The 19,836-nt window shown below is 34.1% G+C and overlaps 1 protein-coding gene across 1 annotated transcript in view; it reads left to right on the forward strand.

The window, feature by feature from the left end:
* LOC106666164 (lutropin-choriogonadotropic hormone receptor-like) overlaps positions 1-19,836 on the forward strand; it is a 111,231-nt gene that overhangs the window by 51,413 nt on the left and 39,982 nt on the right. The window contains exons 2-3 of the mRNA XM_014393131.2: positions 12,378-12,575; positions 18,101-18,175. Coding sequence (XP_014248617.1) covers positions 12,378-12,575; positions 18,101-18,175 — 273 coding nt within the window. The remainder of the gene's footprint in view (positions 1-12,377; positions 12,576-18,100; positions 18,176-19,836) is intronic.

Below are 19,836 nucleotides of genomic sequence, written 5' to 3' on the forward strand. Positions count from 1 at the left end.
AAAAACCGGTACTTAAATTTCTTAAAAGAACACAGTATTTCTTTCTCAATAAACAATTATAGGTAATATTTCAGAAATGAATTTAAATTTTTTGTATAAAAAATCAATATATACATGAATACATGCGAATTATAAATTCGTAAAACGTTAAAATAAAAATATATATATCACATAATCCACGATGATCAATATTGACCAGTACAGTATGACGAATCTCAAATAACAATGGCATTGCCATTCCCTCGGGAAAAAATGAACAAAAGGTTCACTATATTGAAGAGTTAACCAAGAGGGAAGAAAAAATTGTCAAGCCAGAGTTGACATTGACCAGAGCTATCAAAAGTTCTCTAATTTCAAAAAACCTTTTAATTATTAATACATTATTTACGATTATCAGTATATCTCTCTACAAAAACGGCTTATTTTTACTTTTCAATTTTTGTGTACATAATTGCTCCGTTAAATACGACGAGTGGTATATTTTCATAGAAGAAAAGAGTAGATAGAATTGATTATTTCAATCCTGGGCTCACCTAACTTGAACACCTTGTTTTTTTTTTTTTTTTGTCAAGTCCATTTCCCCATCACGTCATCCTCTCTAGTTCCCCATTACAGTGATTGAGCCCCGATACGGATCATTGCGCTGTCTAATGCGACGAAAACTCGGCAAATTGAAGTAAGGGTCCTTAACCCTGCGGGATAAGGTAAACCGTGTGCAAGTAACACGAGTAGGAAAGCGTCGGACGAATTTAAAGAATGCCTTATTTTCCATCCCTCGTTGAATGAAAGCCAATGTCGCTTGGTTAAATATTATATTTTTCTACAGTTTATTTGAAGCTCATTTTAATATTTTTACAATGAATGTATAATAATGAATTATTATACAATAAAATATCTAACTACTACGTACTTCTTCTTCTCTCTCTCCCTCTCCCTGTCCCTCTCTCGCTCTTTCTCTCTCTCTTTCTCTCTCTCTCTCTCACTCTCTCTCTCTCTCTCTCTCTCTCTCTCTCTCTATCTCTATCTATCTATCTATCTATCTATCTATCTATCTATCTATCTATCTATCCATCTATCTATCTATCTATCTATCTATCTATCTATCTATCTATCTATCTATCTATCTATCTATCTATCTATCTATCTATCCATCTATCTATCTATCTATCTTTCTTTCAATATACGGTAACATGGTGATCCAAAGTTTTCAAAATTTGATTATTCCAAAGTTTGAAGAATGGGCAAAAGAAAACAAAATAAAAAAAGCGTAGTTATTGGGTGAAAATAAATAGGAACAGATAGACAAACTAAATCTTGTGTGTTATTAAAAATAACATAATAACTATACTATGTGTGTTATTGGATCGGAGGGTTCAACATGTGAACTACGTCAGTCGAAAGGCCTGGTAACTTGACGCAGTATAAAAAGAAATAGCATCGAAATAGTGCTGAGTAATAACTGAAAAAAAATTAGGCTGATGGCCATTGCTCAAACAACCAGGCTGAGCAATTGGTTATCTACGTGGCTCTGACTTATGACGAAAATATAAGGAAGTTTATCTCACTCCAGGCACAATAATGCGTCTTATTTTCTTGGATAAGGGCTCATACTGGTATCCGTGGCAATGAAAATTCATCCAAAGACATTGAATAGGCTATCACCGTTTTACTATGACGCACTTGCAAAGGAGGATACTTAGCATGGTAAAGTTGGAGGAGAACTGGACCAAGTCCCTAAAGAAGAAGTTAACAAAATATTTTTTTCCGACTATAACTGACCGCCTTCGATTGGACTACTTTACACCTGAAGCGCTTATAACACAAATCCTAACTGTAAACGGCAAGGTGACAGTCAGTTTGTAAAAGTGCGAAATAGCATGTGCGATTGTCCTACCGATGAAGCCACTTGTGAAACATGTAGGGTACCCGGTGTCCTCCGGCATGTTCGGCGCTCTATCTTTCTCTCTCACTCCCTCTCATTTTATCCACTTGCTTACGTATACATAAAGAATGAATAGGTTAAGACAGTGAAACTTGGCAGTGTTGCCGGAATGTTGCGCCGGACTATCTGCGCAACATCTGCTAAAATAATAATGATGTGATTACTGTCTCCTCTGTTGTCGCTCTCTCTCTCTCTGTCTCGCTCTCCCTCTCCCTCCATCCCTCCTCTCTCTTGTCTCTCTTCTTTTCTGAAATATATATTAACTGTGTCATATTTTCTTTCTTTTTTTCTATCTCAAGCTGGCTGTTTCTCCCGGGCAGAATATCGACTGGAAGCGTTGAGTTTAGATGGGACGTTAATTTATTTTGTATGTAAAAGGGTCCAATCCCACATTCCAAAGCAGAAGCGAGAGTTTCCTACACGGTGGACACCCACTCGCCTTTCCTGTTTTGCTTTTTACAGAAAATGTAGGTTTGTACTTTCCTACTTTTTTTTCCTAATAGACGAGTATATGCTGAAATAAACTTTTTCGCCCACACTGTTGATTTTCATTCCAGAATGTATCCGTTTATTGCTTAATTGTTTGCGCAAATTTAGTTGTAAAAAACGATTTAGTCATAATGTAGCGAGTTATGCAATTTTTTTAATTTTAGAAGCACAGTAAATATAACGAGCACTATAGGAAATTAACAAAACACTAACAGGAGTATTGACCCAAATTATTAATTGTTGACGTCCCTGACTAACGTCGGCTCCCATGGTAGTTCGCGGTCCAATCTCCACGGAATCGTCTGGTAATTCAACTATCATATATAATTAGAGTTTGCGCAACGTCTGTAGTCGAATTGTCAATATATCAAGGTCCCGATGATCTTTATATAAACCTCTCATACATACACATACAGACACTCTCTCTCTATCTGTCTAACTATCTATGTATTTTTCTTTCTTATTTGCTTTATTTTACTCTTTCTCCTCTACAAACGTTCTCTGTCCTCTCTCTCGTCCTATCATTCATACACACGATATTTAGTAGTTAAACATGATTTTATAAGTATCAAACTTTGTAATGTTTGAATTTCACATCAACCTTAGACCACCCCTCGAGTGGAAGGAAGTGCCTCAATTTAAGATTTAAGTTTCACAAACTTTCTAAGTTGTTTCAAGCCAGTTTTTTTCATTGCTTTAATACGACTTTTTGACCACGGTTATACTGCGCGAAAAACTAAAACAGAATTTTATTAGGTTTCGTGGCCCGATTGACCAAATAAATTCTTTCCAATTAATTAAGGTTTTGGTTGTGATAAAAAAATGGCAAAAAGGAGGGAAAATTCAATAGGTGGGGTTGAGATGGGAAGTTAGTGTCCGAGTGGATCGAGGTCACGATAGCTCAAGTGGTAGAACAGCGGCGTATTGAGCCGAAGGTCGTGGGTTCGAATCACGCTTGTGACATTGACTTTTTATCTCAACCAAAACCTTAATTAACTAAAATAGTTGAAATTCATATCGTTCTACACAATTATATTAGTGAATCTTTAAAAACTGCAGCCTATTTTCATTATTATGTAATTAAACACGAATATTGAATTTATTAGTACTTTATCCAGCAAAAAATATATAAAAATCCTCGACATCTTGACAGACACGATAAATCATTGGACATGCAAATTTCCAATTCGCTGTTAAATAATCTTTGCTTATTAATCTCTTGTGGTTTTTCATTTTATTGAAAATGGCCTGAGACGATCGGGTTTTGAATATAAATTGCTGTATAATTGTAATTTATTTACCTATTCGGTCTTTAATTATTTTATTTTCTTTCTCATCGCTTTATTCCATGAACAATAAGAATCGATCTGCAAGTCATTTTTGTATGCATTAAGTAAATAATATAGTGAATAATTAATTTTGAAAACAAGTATATCAAATGTTGTTAAAGGGTCTTTAGCCAATGAAGGCTGATTTTGGATGGGAAACGTTTCTTCAGCAGTATGAGCCAAAAATTCAAAAAATAAACTTTTCTATTTTAGTGAGAAGAAATAGTGATAATAATTGATTCTTGTTGCTGCATCTTTTCACGATTTTATAATTCAGATGGTTAGCGGAGAAACAGAAAAATCCTTTTTTTAAATCAGTCGTGTCGAGCTCAATGGCTCGTCCTCAGCATTAGGCCATAGCCAAATTGCAGTACACCGGAAGATCTTAAAAATTTATCTATGGCATGACAAAACATAGATAAATCTTTTGTTTTTGATGTTTCCATCTCAATCTTGATTATTGCACATTCTCTATTTTTGTAATTTCCTGTTTTTATATTTCTCTCTCTGTCTGTCTGTCTGTCTGTCTGTCTGTCTGTCTCTCTCTCTCTCTCTCTCTCTCTCTCTCTCTCTCTTTCACACACACACACACACACACACACACACACACACACACACACACACAAACACAAACTACTTCAATCCAGGCAAATTATTATATTTCATAGTAAAGCTGTTAATATTTTGATATATTTGAAAAAAAAAGTTTTATTTTTATAATTTAAAAATGGATCATGAATTTTTAAAATTTTGTTCATAACATTATTAATTGGGTCAATAATTTTAAATACGTTATTTAATCTTAAATATTTATTAAAATACGAAATATTTTCAAAGAGTTTGCAGCCAGTAAATGCTTAATTTGCAAAAAACGGGTTACTTTAATGGAATACGCAAAATCCGCAAAAGCAAGCTTTTCAAATTAGTGAAAATATTTAATATTATTTGTAGTTTTTCAGTTTTTGTGCGACATAATTATTTTTCCTATTATATTATGTAGTTTTGTTTCTAAATGATCACGAACAATTTGTGATTACTAAGCTTGGGCAATTTACCGCTTAAACCTTTAATCTCTAGATTAAACTAGACAAGATTTTGTTGTATATTTGTCCAAATAATATCGTAAATAAATCGGTTTTGTTAAGTGTGTTAGATTACGTACGACAGATATTAAGAATTTTAAACTGGATTATTAGGTTTCATTTGTACAATGAAAGAGCTGATTGCAATTAACCTTATTGAAAGTAAAGGACTGTCTCACTTTACAATTAGACGGCACTAAGTACAAGGAGCAAATTCCCTTTGACGAGGCTCTAATTCGTCTTCTTTGTAAAACATGAAAGACTTATTACTTAACCTCGTAATAAACAATGCCGTTGTTTACGCTTACTTTTTCCTGTCTGAAAAATGACCGATATCCTTCAATCGCTCCCTCGTCGGAAATTAATTGTAAAAATCTTAAATTGGACGTGCAACTCCCGATTCTGCAAAGCCGTTTGATTAGGTCGATTAATATCAACTGCTGTGGCTGTCAACGGTTTTCGATGATTTACGGAAGAAGTCGTGCGGACGTCCATTCATCTCTGAAGCAGTTCCTGCTTTTTTCCTCTCCGTTCCGAGGGAACATCTCAAGGGCGACAGATTTTCCTTATATATAAGTTCTTTTTTAATCTGGAATATTTTCATTTTTCCATGCGAATGCACATTGACGCAGATTCGAGGTATGCCCCAAGTACGTCAATGAATACACCCTTCATAAGGCTAGCAAAAGAAATCGCATTTATTTAAAAGAAATGAAAAACTAGGACAATAATAAATTTCAATCATAGTTACAAATTTTCCCTCCAATTAAAAATAATTTTAATCAATTGTTATTCAAAATTTTCCCCACCCCATTAGATAATTTAGGCTTGATATCACTTCCATATTAACAACATCTTAATTTTACTTACTTGTGCCATTCGGTTTGATCTAAAAATATATCTAAACTGAAAAGGTTACAAGGCGCAGCGCCAAGGATTGCAGGGAGTAGCAAGACATTGAATCATTTTTGAGAATTTTGCCTGCGACATGGTATAGAAATGTTTCGTTACAACATGGTCTTGCCGTTGATGATCTTTGATGATTTTTCTCTTGAAAATCATTGAACTGTCGCGTATAAAGCAAAGGATTAATGTCTAGAAAATGCTGCAAAATGTCTTCATTTTTTGTAAACATTTACCTTTTAAAGATTAACAATTATTATAATTAATTAAGGTTTTTAGATGAGATAAAAAAGTCAATGGCACGAGCGGGATTCGAACCCACGACCTTCGGCTAGATACTCCGCTACTCTACCACTTGAGCTATCGTGACCTCGATCCACTCGGACACCAACTTCCCATCTCAACCTCACCTCTCGAATTTTTCCTCTTTTTTGCCATTTTTCAAATGTCGTGTAATCAATTTGAAAAATGGCAAAAAGGGGGGAAAATTCAAAAGGTGCGGTTGAGATGGGAAGTTGGTGTCCGAGTGGATCGATGTCACGATAGCTCAAGTGGTAGAGTAGCGGCGTATCAAGCCGAAGGTCCTGGGTTCGAATCCCGCTCATGACACTGACTTTTTTATCTCAACCAAAACCTTAATTAAAGAATAATTAATTAATTGAAAAAAGTTAATTGGCCAATCGGACCACGAACTGTACTGGATTTAATAATTAAACTGAAGTATATCTTCACGATAGCTCAAGTGGTAGAGCAGCGGCGTATCAAGCCGAACGTCGTGGGTTCGAATCCCGCTCGTGCCTAAAAACCTTAATTAATTATAATATATTAATTGGTCAAGCGGACCACGAAATTAGTGAAATTAACAATTATTGAAAACTTGTCCAATTTACAGGTTAACTTTTCTACATTTTATATCCTTGTTTTCAAACTTCTTTTCTTATAAACAGCTTTCTAATATATACAAATAAGAAACGAAAATCCATTACAGTTAATTTTATCAAACTTTTTGAATCCCATTTTGATGATGATGTTGGATACTAGGAAATGTTTTTTTTTTGTTTCCTAAGCATTACGGCCTACTTGCTGATTATACATTCCTAGTTCCTTAGTCCAGTACAATCGGTTCTACCCTTTTCCTAAGAATTAATAAGTCATTGACTGTCGTTACTACACTTCCTTTCACCGGGTTTTCTTTGTATCCCAGGTTAAATCTCCATTGAGAGGTTGCATCACATTTGATATTTGTGGCTGTCTCTNACGCCAGGACGTGATATCTTTCAAAATCGATAAAAAGCGAAATTACTCTGAAATGGTTGAGAATCGGACCATGGACAATATGAACTTTTTTGTTCATTTTAGGGTGAAGAATCTACTGGAGAAGTTTGTAGCACGAGTAGCAATTCACCCTGTATATTTGTATAATTTAAACAATGTTTATAAATCCTAGGCCCTGAAGATGATCTCAATAAAGATCGAAACGTTGGCACGATAAAGAAAATGTTTTTATGAAACCTACATCACACCAGACCGCATCTCACGATCTCTAAATAGTCATTAATTAACGGCCACTAAATACAACACATTCTGATTTAAAAAAATACTTTTTTCATGAAATAAGATATTTTGCAAGGTCTTTTTTCTATAATAGGGTTTTATTATAATTTGATAACGATTCTTATATAAAACAAGTACTTTAAAGAAAAAATCCTGAAAAATAGCCAAACCGGTGTATTATTTCTATCTGTAGGCTAATTGACAGGAATTTGATCGGAATTTATCAAATCCGATCCGCTTATCAGCACTCTTGATCCGTTGTCACTGCGAGAATAAACAGATCGGATCGATTCTGGTCAAACTGCCGCGAACAATCATATATTCACGGAGAAACGGATTTTCACAAAGTAAGTCCCGTTAAATTTCCAACTGTTCCAACTACGAGACGTTCTCTACTGCGCTGAGACGATTGAATAACAGTTGTAGCCGGAAAGAAAAAAGGGTAGGAAGTGATTTTGAGGAAAGACGGCGTATTGCCGGATTTACGAGCGAACATCCTAATAGGGGTTTGGTTTATGACGGCAATGAAACTTATGCTCATAGCTTTCCGAGGACATCTTTCTTGCACTGTTGTCTCAGGGTCGTCCCGCCATGATTGACTTCACGATTAACTCGTAGATAAAACTATATCAAAAATTGATATAATATGTGTACATAGAAGAAGTTTTAACTTGATTTATGTGGTTTTATTAGTAATAAAACAAAAATTCCGGTCGATATTTTATCTTAGAGAACTCTAGACGGAATTATTCTAACAAAAGGCTCATTATTATTCAGAAGGTGCTCCAGTACTTTATTGCACCGCAATTTGCCCGATACTACGTTAAGCCCTGTAATGAAACAACGGAAATATGACAAAATTTGCCATTTGAAATCAACTTATTTTTCAAGAGCTTCGATCGAATTGTTAACAATTTGATCCCATCAATTATTTTGTGTGGAGGGCATATGAATGCGCCAATTTTATCCTAATCTCTACTGACGGATTTAACAATGTTTCACCCCTTTCAATATCAATTTATGTAACCATGTGATTACATCACATTTTGCCTCGCTCAAAATATTAACTCCTAAATGGAACACATTTGTTTTTATGCAATGGCTTGTATTATAATGTTATGTGTAAAATATGTCATTGGATTATTTTCGTTCATGATAACACACATGCTTACTGCTAGTTTTGTGCTGTGAAATTTCCATGGTACTAGAACTTCATTGGATTTCATTTGAAATGTCCTTGCCATGATTTGGGAGCAGATCTAGCATGTATGAAACGTTGACTGAAGGAACAAGGTCGGGATGAGTGTGGTACATACACGTTTCCATCTATATTGAAAAGTTCTTGCTTTTTTATATTTATAGGAATGCGATCGGGTGTTGTCTTATTTTTCAAAATATAAATCAAGTGAAAAACCAACTGCTTATTGTTGGCATGTGCTGCTCAACATCTTGGCATTAACATTATTTTGATTTTAATGGAAACCATTTTAGGTCACTTGAGAGAGTGACGTGACCAATAGCTTGAAAGACTGAAGAAGTAAGGCTTAGAATACAAGATGAGTGCGTTAGGTGCTTGATTTCATCTATTGTAAAAGGACGTTTTTTTATTATTTCAATGATTATGCAACCGAATATAAACTTGTTTCAACAAAACCTCTAATACTATTTTAAATGATTACATGGCATTATTTTTCTTTTCTCCAATAGTAGAATTATCTGAAAAAATATGAAACATTCTACAAAATGATTTGGAAATCATGGAAACATAGTCCATCTTCTTATTACTAATTTACTACTAAAATTTTAGTAGTAAATTAGTAACAAAACATTTATCAATTCAATATCCCTGGTTATATGTTTATTGCTGGCATAGAGCTATTTATAGTCTCAAAACTTATTGCTAAATCAATGTAAAATCTCCTCGGTTAATTTTTAGAAATTCAAAAGGCTTTTGATTCAATTAATCACTCTCATTTGCACTTTAACAAATTAATCACTTAATTTTTAGGGAATAGTTGATAATTAATTGAAATTACAATTAATTAAGTTTTTAGTTGAGATAAAAAAGCCAATGGCACGAGCGGGATTCGAACCCACGATCTTCGGCTAGATACGCCACTGCTCTACCACTTGAGCTATCGTGACCTCGNTCCAGTACAATCGGTTCTACCCTTTTCCTAAGAATTAATAAGTCATTGACTGTCGTTACTACACTTCCTTTCACCGGGTTTTCTTTGTATCCCAGGATAAATCTCCATTGAGAGGTTGCATCACATTTGATATTTGTGGCTGTATCTTCCTCCTGCTTGCATAATGTACAAATGGGGTCTTTATTAAATATACCAATCTTGTGTAGATATTTATCAGATGACTTTGACCAGTAATTAATGTCTTATGTGAACAGAGCGATTCTTTCGGGTCCGATAAGTAACAGATTTCTCCGAAACCGCTATCTGTCCGCGGAAGTACCGCAAGGTAGTGTTCTCGGACCAATCCTCTACATCCTTTATACTCTAGATGTTCCTTCTAAACCAATAAACCTTCTTGCTCCTTTTGCCGATGAAATAGCTGTACTAACATTGTACTAACATATAATGGATTTTCTTTCGAATGAAATCGACGAGAATTTAAGAAAATCTCGCTATTCTAGGTCATCGAAAATATTTGACACCATGTAAATAACTGAATTGAATTTTATTTGTATATTGCGATCAAATAATAAAAAACTTAAAAATTAATAAAACATTTGCTCACCACCTGCCATAAAAAACATATTTTGATTTTTGTATTAGAGGACTGGATTGTTTAAAAAAATATACACAATACACGACGTTTAGGAAAATTAAAGTGTAGTTTCATAAAATAAAGAAAAACAAAAAATAAACTAACAAAAACTTTAGCAATGTGAAAACAATGACGATTTTTTACCTCATTTATAACAAATTAGTCAAATTCTTTTTAAACAATTTTAGATAAAATTTATGTCCATTTACTCTCCTAGTTCGCAAAAATTTTACTCCAGTAGAATAAAAATGTTTCTGAAAATACTGTCGAAATTTAATTACAACTAACTTTACGCATTACTTTAAATCTATTGAAAATAAGTGAGGTGTTATATCTCACTGGCATAGTTCACTATTATGAGTCGTTCGAGGCTTCAGGGGCACTTTTCCAGGCAACCATAAGGTAAGATAGGATTGAGCCAATAATAATCCTCCATGTATCCACGACTATCAACAGACTCTTAACTAATCACGGACTATGTGTCCAAATATCTCAGCAAAATAGGGAAAAGGGAGTCACTTCACACATCAAGCCTACGATACCGCGGATGATCAACATATTATAATGAGATGTAGAAAACATAGAGAAGAAAGAAAAGGAGTATTATGGTATCAAGAGGGGGAAAAGTTATATATCGTATAAAACTTTCCTGTAGCAACAAAGATATATATAACAAAAATTTGAAATTCATATGCCGAGCAAAAATAAAATTATAACATGTAAATATAAGTTGTAATAACTATTGTTAATTACGTACGCTTTCAAAAAACAAAAATGATTGAGTAAATTAATTATACGAATAAAAAAATTCTTGCATCTTCTCAATGGGGTGTGTTCGAAAACTCGTTTTTCCGCAATTCTACTGCATTTAATGTCTACATTGTATATGAAAAATAAAACTACGCTTTTTGTCGGCTTATTTTATCATTTTTATGGTATACAATTATTACACAACATATTTTTTTTATAAACTAGAGGTAAAAAGAAGAATCTTTTGCTTCGAACTATTTTTAAAATTATTTTTTGCCTCTGAGAAGATTTATTTGCGATTGGGACGGGCGTCTTAGATACACTAAACCCGCACGACTTGCAAGTGTTGCAGAAGTGTTGGTCATGCACGCCGTTAGGGAAGACAGCAACTTTGAACTTTTTAATTTATAAACGTTCTAATAAATTAGTTATATATATTAAAAGATATTACAAACATTAATAAAAAACAAGAATAAAACTCGAAATTAACGATTTGCACTAAATTATTTGGGCATAAAGTGGATGTAGTGTTTGGAAATTCTTTTAAGTGATTTCCTATCTTTCTCCGTTTCCAGTTCTCTTTCAATCAAGTAAAAATGTTTCCAGATTATCAACGTTCAAAAGTTATATTTTGAACGTTATTTACCATAAATTTGCTGATGTTTTTTTAGTAGTGCTTGTACATCTTTGCAGGTACAGGTTCTTCTTTTGAATTGTATTACTATGGCTTCTCACTATTCAGCTTATAAAATATTCGATTATGTACTATATGTTGGTCAATTCACTCGGTTGGACTCTTGAATATAGAAACGTAGGTGATTTATTCAGGAGGAACTACTCCTGCCAATTGATTTTTTATTTCTAGCTACGCATTTCGGCGCTCGGCTGCTAACCCTCCCCGTCATCAGACCTTTTTGGAGGTCAAACCTTACTCGTTTGAGCCCCAAAAGACATAGCCAGAAATGAAAAATCAATTGGTGGGAATAGTTCAATAAATCACCTACATGATACTTTTTTTTGCCCGTTCAGAAAATTCCAGGGACAAAATTGGGAATCGGACCCCCAAGCCCGCAGGTCCATGACCGGAGAGTCTAACAACTCGGTTACCGAAGGGGTACTTGAACGGAATATTTATAATTCATTTTGGATTGGTAATACAGACACAGTTCCTTTGGGACCTTGAACTCAAATCCTCGGAATTTTTGTGTGACAAAGACAAGGGGCTTTGAACAATGTTTGCAATAATCAACTCTAATCAAATAAAAAAAGTTGTTTAAGCGGTTCGTATTTCTTCTTTCATTTGACACTTGTTTAATGGATCAAAATTTCAAAGGAAAATGAATAGCTTGTGATTTTGAGGGAATGCCTGTAGATTGGCTCCTCTCTCACCCGATATCTCGCGCTTTCCCCCCCCCCCCAACATTCTTGTTCAATCTTCTTCCATAATTTAATTCAGAGAAAAAAACTCCGACAAAATGACAGAAATCTTTATTACCAGTTAATAGTTTCAAAAATCTTATAGTTATATTAAAACTTTTTTTACAGCATCGGCTTGACGATGGAGCATATGAACGTCACTACAATCCTCGTGCCCATCGTAAACGAAGAAGAGGTTCTTTTCACGGATATGAACGGTTCTTGCAAATGCTGGGGCAAAACAACGGCTACCGTTTCAGAATGCCAGTGTGTTGGGGAGTCTCTGGTCGAAGTACCCAAAAACCTGACAAAAAATATCGAACGATTGTAAGTATCTGAGCCATGTAAGATTTACTAGTTTTATAGTCGTTTCTGTACTTGTTAAAAAAAATAATTCCTGTTATTGGGTCCGTTTCCGTTGCCGTCGAGTACATCAAACCCCTTTACAACACGTACCCAGTTTTATTCACAAATAAAAATGTAATGACTCTGCCAAGATTGAAACGCAGGACCACTGGCGTGGCAAATTCGTGTCGGACTACTCGGCCACCACAGTCATGTACCAATAATTACCAATTACATTTTTCTAAGTAGTACATAGTAACGATAACGTCAGATACAATAGGGGGTAAAAATACTATGGCAGTTAGTATAACTCACATTTTACTATCTTTTAATCTGATAATTAATTATTGGCTGATTTCATTGCATCCTAAACAATGTTGATTTTAAGTACTTTAATAACAATGTATTGTGTGATACAAGTTTGCAGCTGCACTAGCCCTGCATTGCTTCAAAAATGTAATGGTTACGTCTTAGATCATCAACATACTACCTGTTATGATTTTTTAGACCTTTCTGCTTCGTATTTGTACGTTCCTAGTATTTGGTGTGAGTACCTAACATTCAGTTTTTTTTGTGATTTATGCCAGAAATTAAATTTGGCCTATGTTGTATTTCCAAGATTTTTTCAATTAGGCTATCTGCTTCTTCATTTCCTAAAATGTGTAGTGTGAGAGACGGAATATTAAGTACCCACCCTCAATTAAATTAAATTTTTAATTTATTTTAAGGGTGAAGGAGAAATAACGAATACTATACCACCTTGCTCAAATGAATGGTATGTCAATAAAAATACTATATTTAAGTGAGTATGAATGTGTAGGTCTCAGTGAGTTTATTGTCGATAGCCTGGACCTAACTTGGACGGCGAGATGGTTAAGACCGAAGTCTGTCCTCCTAAAAAACCCCGAAATTCTGTCAAAAGTTTAATTCTGTGTACGTAATATATGTGCAGAGCTTACATTAATCAATCAATCAGTGAAAAATTAATTAATGACATCATGATTCGGTGTTGTTTTCCCTTTTCCGTTTTATTTGCGCTTTATTCAAGATTGGGTTATTTCAAATTTATCAGCTTGTATATTCAGTATTTACATAACGTGCCCTAGTCTTCTTGGTTAAAATTATTTCAATATTTCTCCCCCTAGTCGATTTTTCGTGATTAAAATAGTTTTAAAAATACAATTTTATATTATGTACTTTTATTTTTTTAAATATTTTTTCTACTGCAGATTTACAGGGTTAAATTGATTTATTACGTAGTTCAATCAGGGACGCAGCATTAAAATAGAACAGTCAAAATATATTGATAGTAGTGATAACATTAGGTAAAAACCGTGTATCCAATGTAAACAGACTTGAAAAACACATTTGTAAATAGAAATAAGAAATATGAGTGAAATTGCTTGGTTGGATGTAAGCAATTATCTGGGTACAAAAACCTACCTAATGATTATTTAAACAATTAACACGATCATTTTTTGTCTAGCGAGCCTTTTATAAAATTAATTGTTCAAATATAGACCCTGCTGCCGAATACATATTTCCATTCGAGTAAACAATTTCACTTATTTTTATTATGAAAAATGTTTTTTTTTTAAAGTGTTTTATTATTATTATTTTTACCTACCGACCTCATACGGGGAAAAAAGAAGATGGAAACTTGCGTTTAATAAACATTTCCCGGAAATTTCCTTAAATTATTAATATTTTAAAAATCACTAGAGCACTCAATTTTGTAGGTGTTCAAACGATGTGGTACTATTTCTTCTCAGAAAAAAAAACAGTTTCAGAAAGAATGTAATTGGGATTCACATTTGAAAAAAAAAATTGACGTCGAAAAACAATTAACGACGGTATTGGAATCTAAAATGTAATGCAAAAATGTAATAGGGGTCACCATCGGTCACTTTATGTATCTGTTTTAAAAAAAACCTGTAAACGCCATAACATGAGAATATGGAAACAAATACATCAAATAATCGGAAGAAAAATAAAAGACAGATTGAAAGAACCTTATACTTCTTTTAGGGATAATGACGGAAAATCATCATGAACCCTCACTAATATAGACAAGAATAGAACTACTAAATAGCGTAATAAAAGGACGAAAAATTAAAATACTTAAAAATTTGGAAATATATATATATATATATATAAAAAACACGTTTAACGGTAAAAAAAAAAATACAGCTACACAAAAATTAACAACAGTGCACATACATTACTCAGTCCATTCAAAATATTACCTATTATAAATTGAAAACTGACGGCCAATAAGATCAGGAACGATAAAATCCAGACTTAATCCACCAAAAATACGAACAATGAAAAACAACGTTGGTAAAGCACCCACCCAGGACGACCTTAGAAAAGAGTTTCATAGAAATCACACAGACCCAACCCTGCAAATGGCGAAATGCCCAAACGCGCCTCTACTGGCTAGCAGGCCATATGACGGTAATTTAATAGGCTTCATTTTATTTTAAAGAGGAAGCGGCTTAATTTGTTTTTCTGATTAATGCTTGTGTCAACCTAACCATATTTAAAAACCCTGGCCAGTTTGATTCAAAATGGGATTAACTTACCTTTGGACTCCCGTCTGAAAGAACAACACAGCGAGGATAGGCAGACTAAAATGATATGTAAAGATCAAATTAAACAACTTTTTAGATATTTTTTTTAACAATCAAGAAATTCTAAGACGAAATAGTACTTTTTCAAAACACTATCACTTGCTTGATAACAAAATGCTTTAAAAAAACCTAGTTTGCCTAACTAATAGGGCAATGTCTTGTTGCTAATCATTTTTTCTGTAAGTTAGTATAAAACAATTTCCAGGAATACATCTATTTTTAATAATTAAAGAAAAATATGGCTCATTTTTGCCCTGTCCATCTTGTATATTGAGTAATCATAATCAAATATCATTTTCTAAAATAAAATTAAAAATCGTTGCACAAATAGACACAAAAATAAATACACGTTAAAATGTATATAATGTATGTGTATTGCGATAAATATTTATACAAATTTTTAACTAGAATTTATATTTCTTGGTTGGGCTTTTTACATAAATAAACATCTTATTATGTTATGCTTAGAGTCATATGTGTCATTGTCATTTTATTATTATTTTCCAATAAATCTCACAAAACGAATTTCGTCACGTAGATAAAAAGAACTTCCCCTTTTCCTTTTGTTTTTGTTCCTTTTGGAGGGGAAATAGGATATACAATGGATTTCTTTTTATCTCTCCACCGGATGAGTAGCTTACCCGACAGCTGTCCAATATTTGTGGATTTTTCACTCTCTCCCCAATTACTCTCGTCTTTCTTCGTTGTTTTGGCCGTTTAACCGAGTGGTTTCTTTTTTCTTTCTCCCCCTTCTACGCTGCAACTCAATGTTGAACTCACTCCCGCCTTAATAAATGGAGAAAAGTTGATCCACGTCGTGTCTTTGAATATAATCACCCGGGCTTATCCGGTTAAAGTGCCTGAATATGAAGAGGACATTAATCATAAATTATTAAACAAGTTTCAAAAAAAGGTAAAACAAAATCGTAGGAAATTACGTTATATGCTTTTCTGAACTGTTGTTCTCTTTGTCAGGCCAATATTGAACTCGAAGTACTTTCATTCCGGTCTTTGGGGAAAAATTTGTCATACACGAGTTCAGGTTTTGAAACATCTGCCTTCGTATTGATCACAATCTCTTGCCTTCGGGCATAATGAGGGCCTACGCTTTATAGGCAGAATTTCCATATCTTTCAACTCAACACCGTCGAGTCCGCAGAAATAATCAATAATTTATGGAGCGTCGATTCTTTCACGTCGTCCTCTGAAAAATGGAGAACATGAAAAAAGGATTAATCAAATTGGGAATTATGTCTTATGAAGGCCGTAATGGCATTAGTTCGAACGTGACCTCTTTATTTTGTCCGACGTTGAACTTGGTACGCGATTCGTTCAAATTAAAAACAAAATAAAGTGTCAAGCTGTACTAAATGTTTATGCTTTATATACAAACTAAGCTCTGGGAATGCTTAATCGTCTAATGGCCCCAGGAAATGTCACCTTTGTGAAAGGCCGTCTTAAAGATATGAAGGTAAAAAAGTAAACCGGGCTGACCAACTAGCCAAAAAAGGGGCAACCCTGTCACCCGTGAGAAGGGAACCACAACTAGGCGTATCGGAGATTTTGCTAAAATTGGAGCTAGAAAAATGGTTTGAGAAGATTCAAGCACTGGACAAAAGCACGAGGTAGAGGCAAGATAAAACAAGATTAGAAATTTACAAATCTATCAAAAAGGAAGACAAAGAAATTCCATCAATTTCCCTTCCTTCTCTCTCTCTCTCTTTCTCTCTCTCTCTCTCTTTATCTTTCTCTCTCTCTCTCTCTCTAACTACTCTACCTTGCTTTCTCTTACAATTTCTCCCGATTTCTCTATATGTTATTTGTTATTTTCTGTCTTCTTTTTTCTTCTCTCTCACTCTCTCTCATTCTCTCTCATTTTCTCTCGCTCTCTCTCACCCTTTCTCTTTATTCTTTACCGTATGAATCTGTTTCTCTTTCACACGTTATCAATCAATTTAATTTTCTTATCTCTCTCTCTCCAAATTTCACCCCTTTGTACCGACCACTGCCCTTTTAACTACCACCTAAACAAGATGGGCAAAGCATAGACAGAAAGATGCGCGAGAGGCACGGAGGAAAGTGCTCTGTATCATAATGATAAGGGTTCCTCACTACTAGACCTACCAGTATAACTTTAACCTTCCCTCCACTGCGACATAAATGGTCAAAATGTTAAGTCCTTTCTTGCTTTTAAAATAAACTATCATTTAAACCGGACGTGTAATGTAAGATAAAACATTCTTGGAGGTTTGCCATAGGGTTCAATAAATTGTAAAAAAATGATAGTTCTGGTACAATACACAGTTCTTGCAGATGAATGGACTTACTGACGGAGATGGCACCGGCATATTGAGAAATAACCCTTTTCTGCACAAACTTCTAAGCTAAAGTCAACAATTGACAAACGGAGCAAACTAAAAAAGTAAAATCAAGTTTAACGTCTCAGAACCAAAATAAATCCCATTTACACTCCGCTGCATAATGGGCACGAAAGGCAAATGTTAATTTTTAATTATTTTCGTAAAATTAAACATCTTGTGTTCCCTTTTATGTATGGATCTAACGCGTCCAAAACCAATTTTCCAAGACGCAATAAAAAACTGTATGCCCCCAAGATACGTGGATACATTTGGCTGAGTTTCACAAAACTACATTTTAATTTTGTACACAATTAAGGTTTATGATTGTTTTTTATTAAAAAGACGCCCATTTTTTAGAGGAATCCTATCAAAGTCGATTCATTGCTGAAATCGCTTTTTGGTTGTTACTTGGTGTTTTGTTTATTAAACATATATCATACATATTCGGAGCAGTTGATTAATATTGAATAAATATATTTGAGTAGAATATCTCATCGAATTTCTTCTTTTTCAGGACGATCAGAGAATCTGGTATAAAAGTGATTACGAACGAATCACTCACACCGTACAAAGACACCCTCAAAGAATTGTAAGTACTTTCTTATAAGGGTTACAAAAGGGAAGTTTCAGGTCGAAAATTTTGGCCCGCTCGCGGCCAGCCACGGCTGAAACCAATGTGTTAAGCGGCTCTAGGATCTAAAGCTTTCTTGAAAGTGGCTAATTTCCGAAAGCCCTTGAAAGGATAATCTAGATTGCTTCTGATCACAGTGCACCGTTATAGAAGGGCGGAACGGCGGAAGCCGATTAAAGCTCGGCTTCGATATTCTTAATTGTCTCAAAATCTAATCAAAAATCAAAACTTAATTTGTGATTAAAAAGTTTTTCAATGCGACTATTCTATAAAGTCTTCAATCGACTGGCAATATATTGAAGTTCTTTTTAATTGCTACAATTTGAATCTGATTAACTTTCTTTTTATTATTTAACTTTAAAGTATCACTATTTCGTTAAATAGAATTTTTGTAGAAGGAAAAGAGTTTTTTATACCAAGCCTGCATAAATAAAATCTTACACATGCTCTACTTTTTCAATCATTTAGAAATTTTTACAATATATTCTTATGTAAATCTCACCTGGTCGAAACCCTTATCCAACAAAATTAAAAATTATTTTCTTGGATACAAACAGATCAGCACCTTTTTTTATAATATATTGTAAATTATTTAAAATTTTAAAATTTTTTTAACTCAACAAGTAAATATTAAATTAAATCTCTTCTTTCTTTGCTTATGTTAAAGCAAGCAATCAATTTTTTTTCAATTTCAACTCTTAAACACCTCTTAAAAATTTAACGCACCACTCATTTTGTTTAGTTTAAAATAAAATCCATTATCCTTCCACATTAGTTACAGGTAATTAGGAGCTATCATAGTTGAAATAAACAGTTTTGCTTCCTTTCTTCGTTCCTTTTCTACTGATTAATCCTATTTGAAAAAAAGTAACATTATGTCCTTCAATTCTGCGACGCTTAAAGATTGCTCTCAGTTCCATCTTCTTCCTTCGTTAATTTCATTTGATATTATTCTCATTCTTCCACCTTTTTCAATGGATCCAGTCAGGCAATTTAGTGAGTGTGACAGTGTCAGGATCATTGCATCATTGGAGGAAGGATAGAGCCAAGCGAAGTCGCCAGGACGGTGTAAATCACTTGACGATAGGAAGAGTTCTTCGGGGCTTCACACTAGAACCGGGTCAGGATCGACCTAGGACTACAGACAAGACAGAGAATAGATTCATCCATCTCTACGAAACCGCACCATTACGGGAAATGAGATAAGAAATCTGAGAAAACAAATCCGAAATGTTTCGATTTCCTACAGAACAGTAAGAAGGCTCAGTGAAAATAATCTCATAATAAATAATAAGGGCCCGGAACCCGGTTCGTGGACTTCTTACCGCAACCTAGAAAATTGCCATGGGAACTTGTGAATTGGACGATTGGGGACGAATTCTCTTTACAAATGAGGTAAGAGTTGATCTTCAGATGGACGTAATTTTATACGGAGACGCTCAGGAAGTTGATTAACAACCTGAAACTGGTAAGTTATAAGAATAGAGAAGCAAAATAGATCTGCTCAGGTCGAGGTGAAGAAGGTCTTGTGACCTCTTCTTTTATTATCCCTATCCCTAGCTATCTCACTCTTCTTAATCATAAGTAGATAACAAATAGAACAAAACATGGCACTGTAA

This window comes from Cimex lectularius, unplaced genomic scaffold (assembly GCF_000648675.2).
Source record: "Cimex lectularius strain Harlan isolate CLEC.00 unplaced genomic scaffold, Clec_2.1 scaffold5, whole genome shotgun sequence".
Lineage (NCBI taxonomy): Eukaryota > Metazoa > Arthropoda > Insecta > Hemiptera > Cimicidae > Cimex > Cimex lectularius.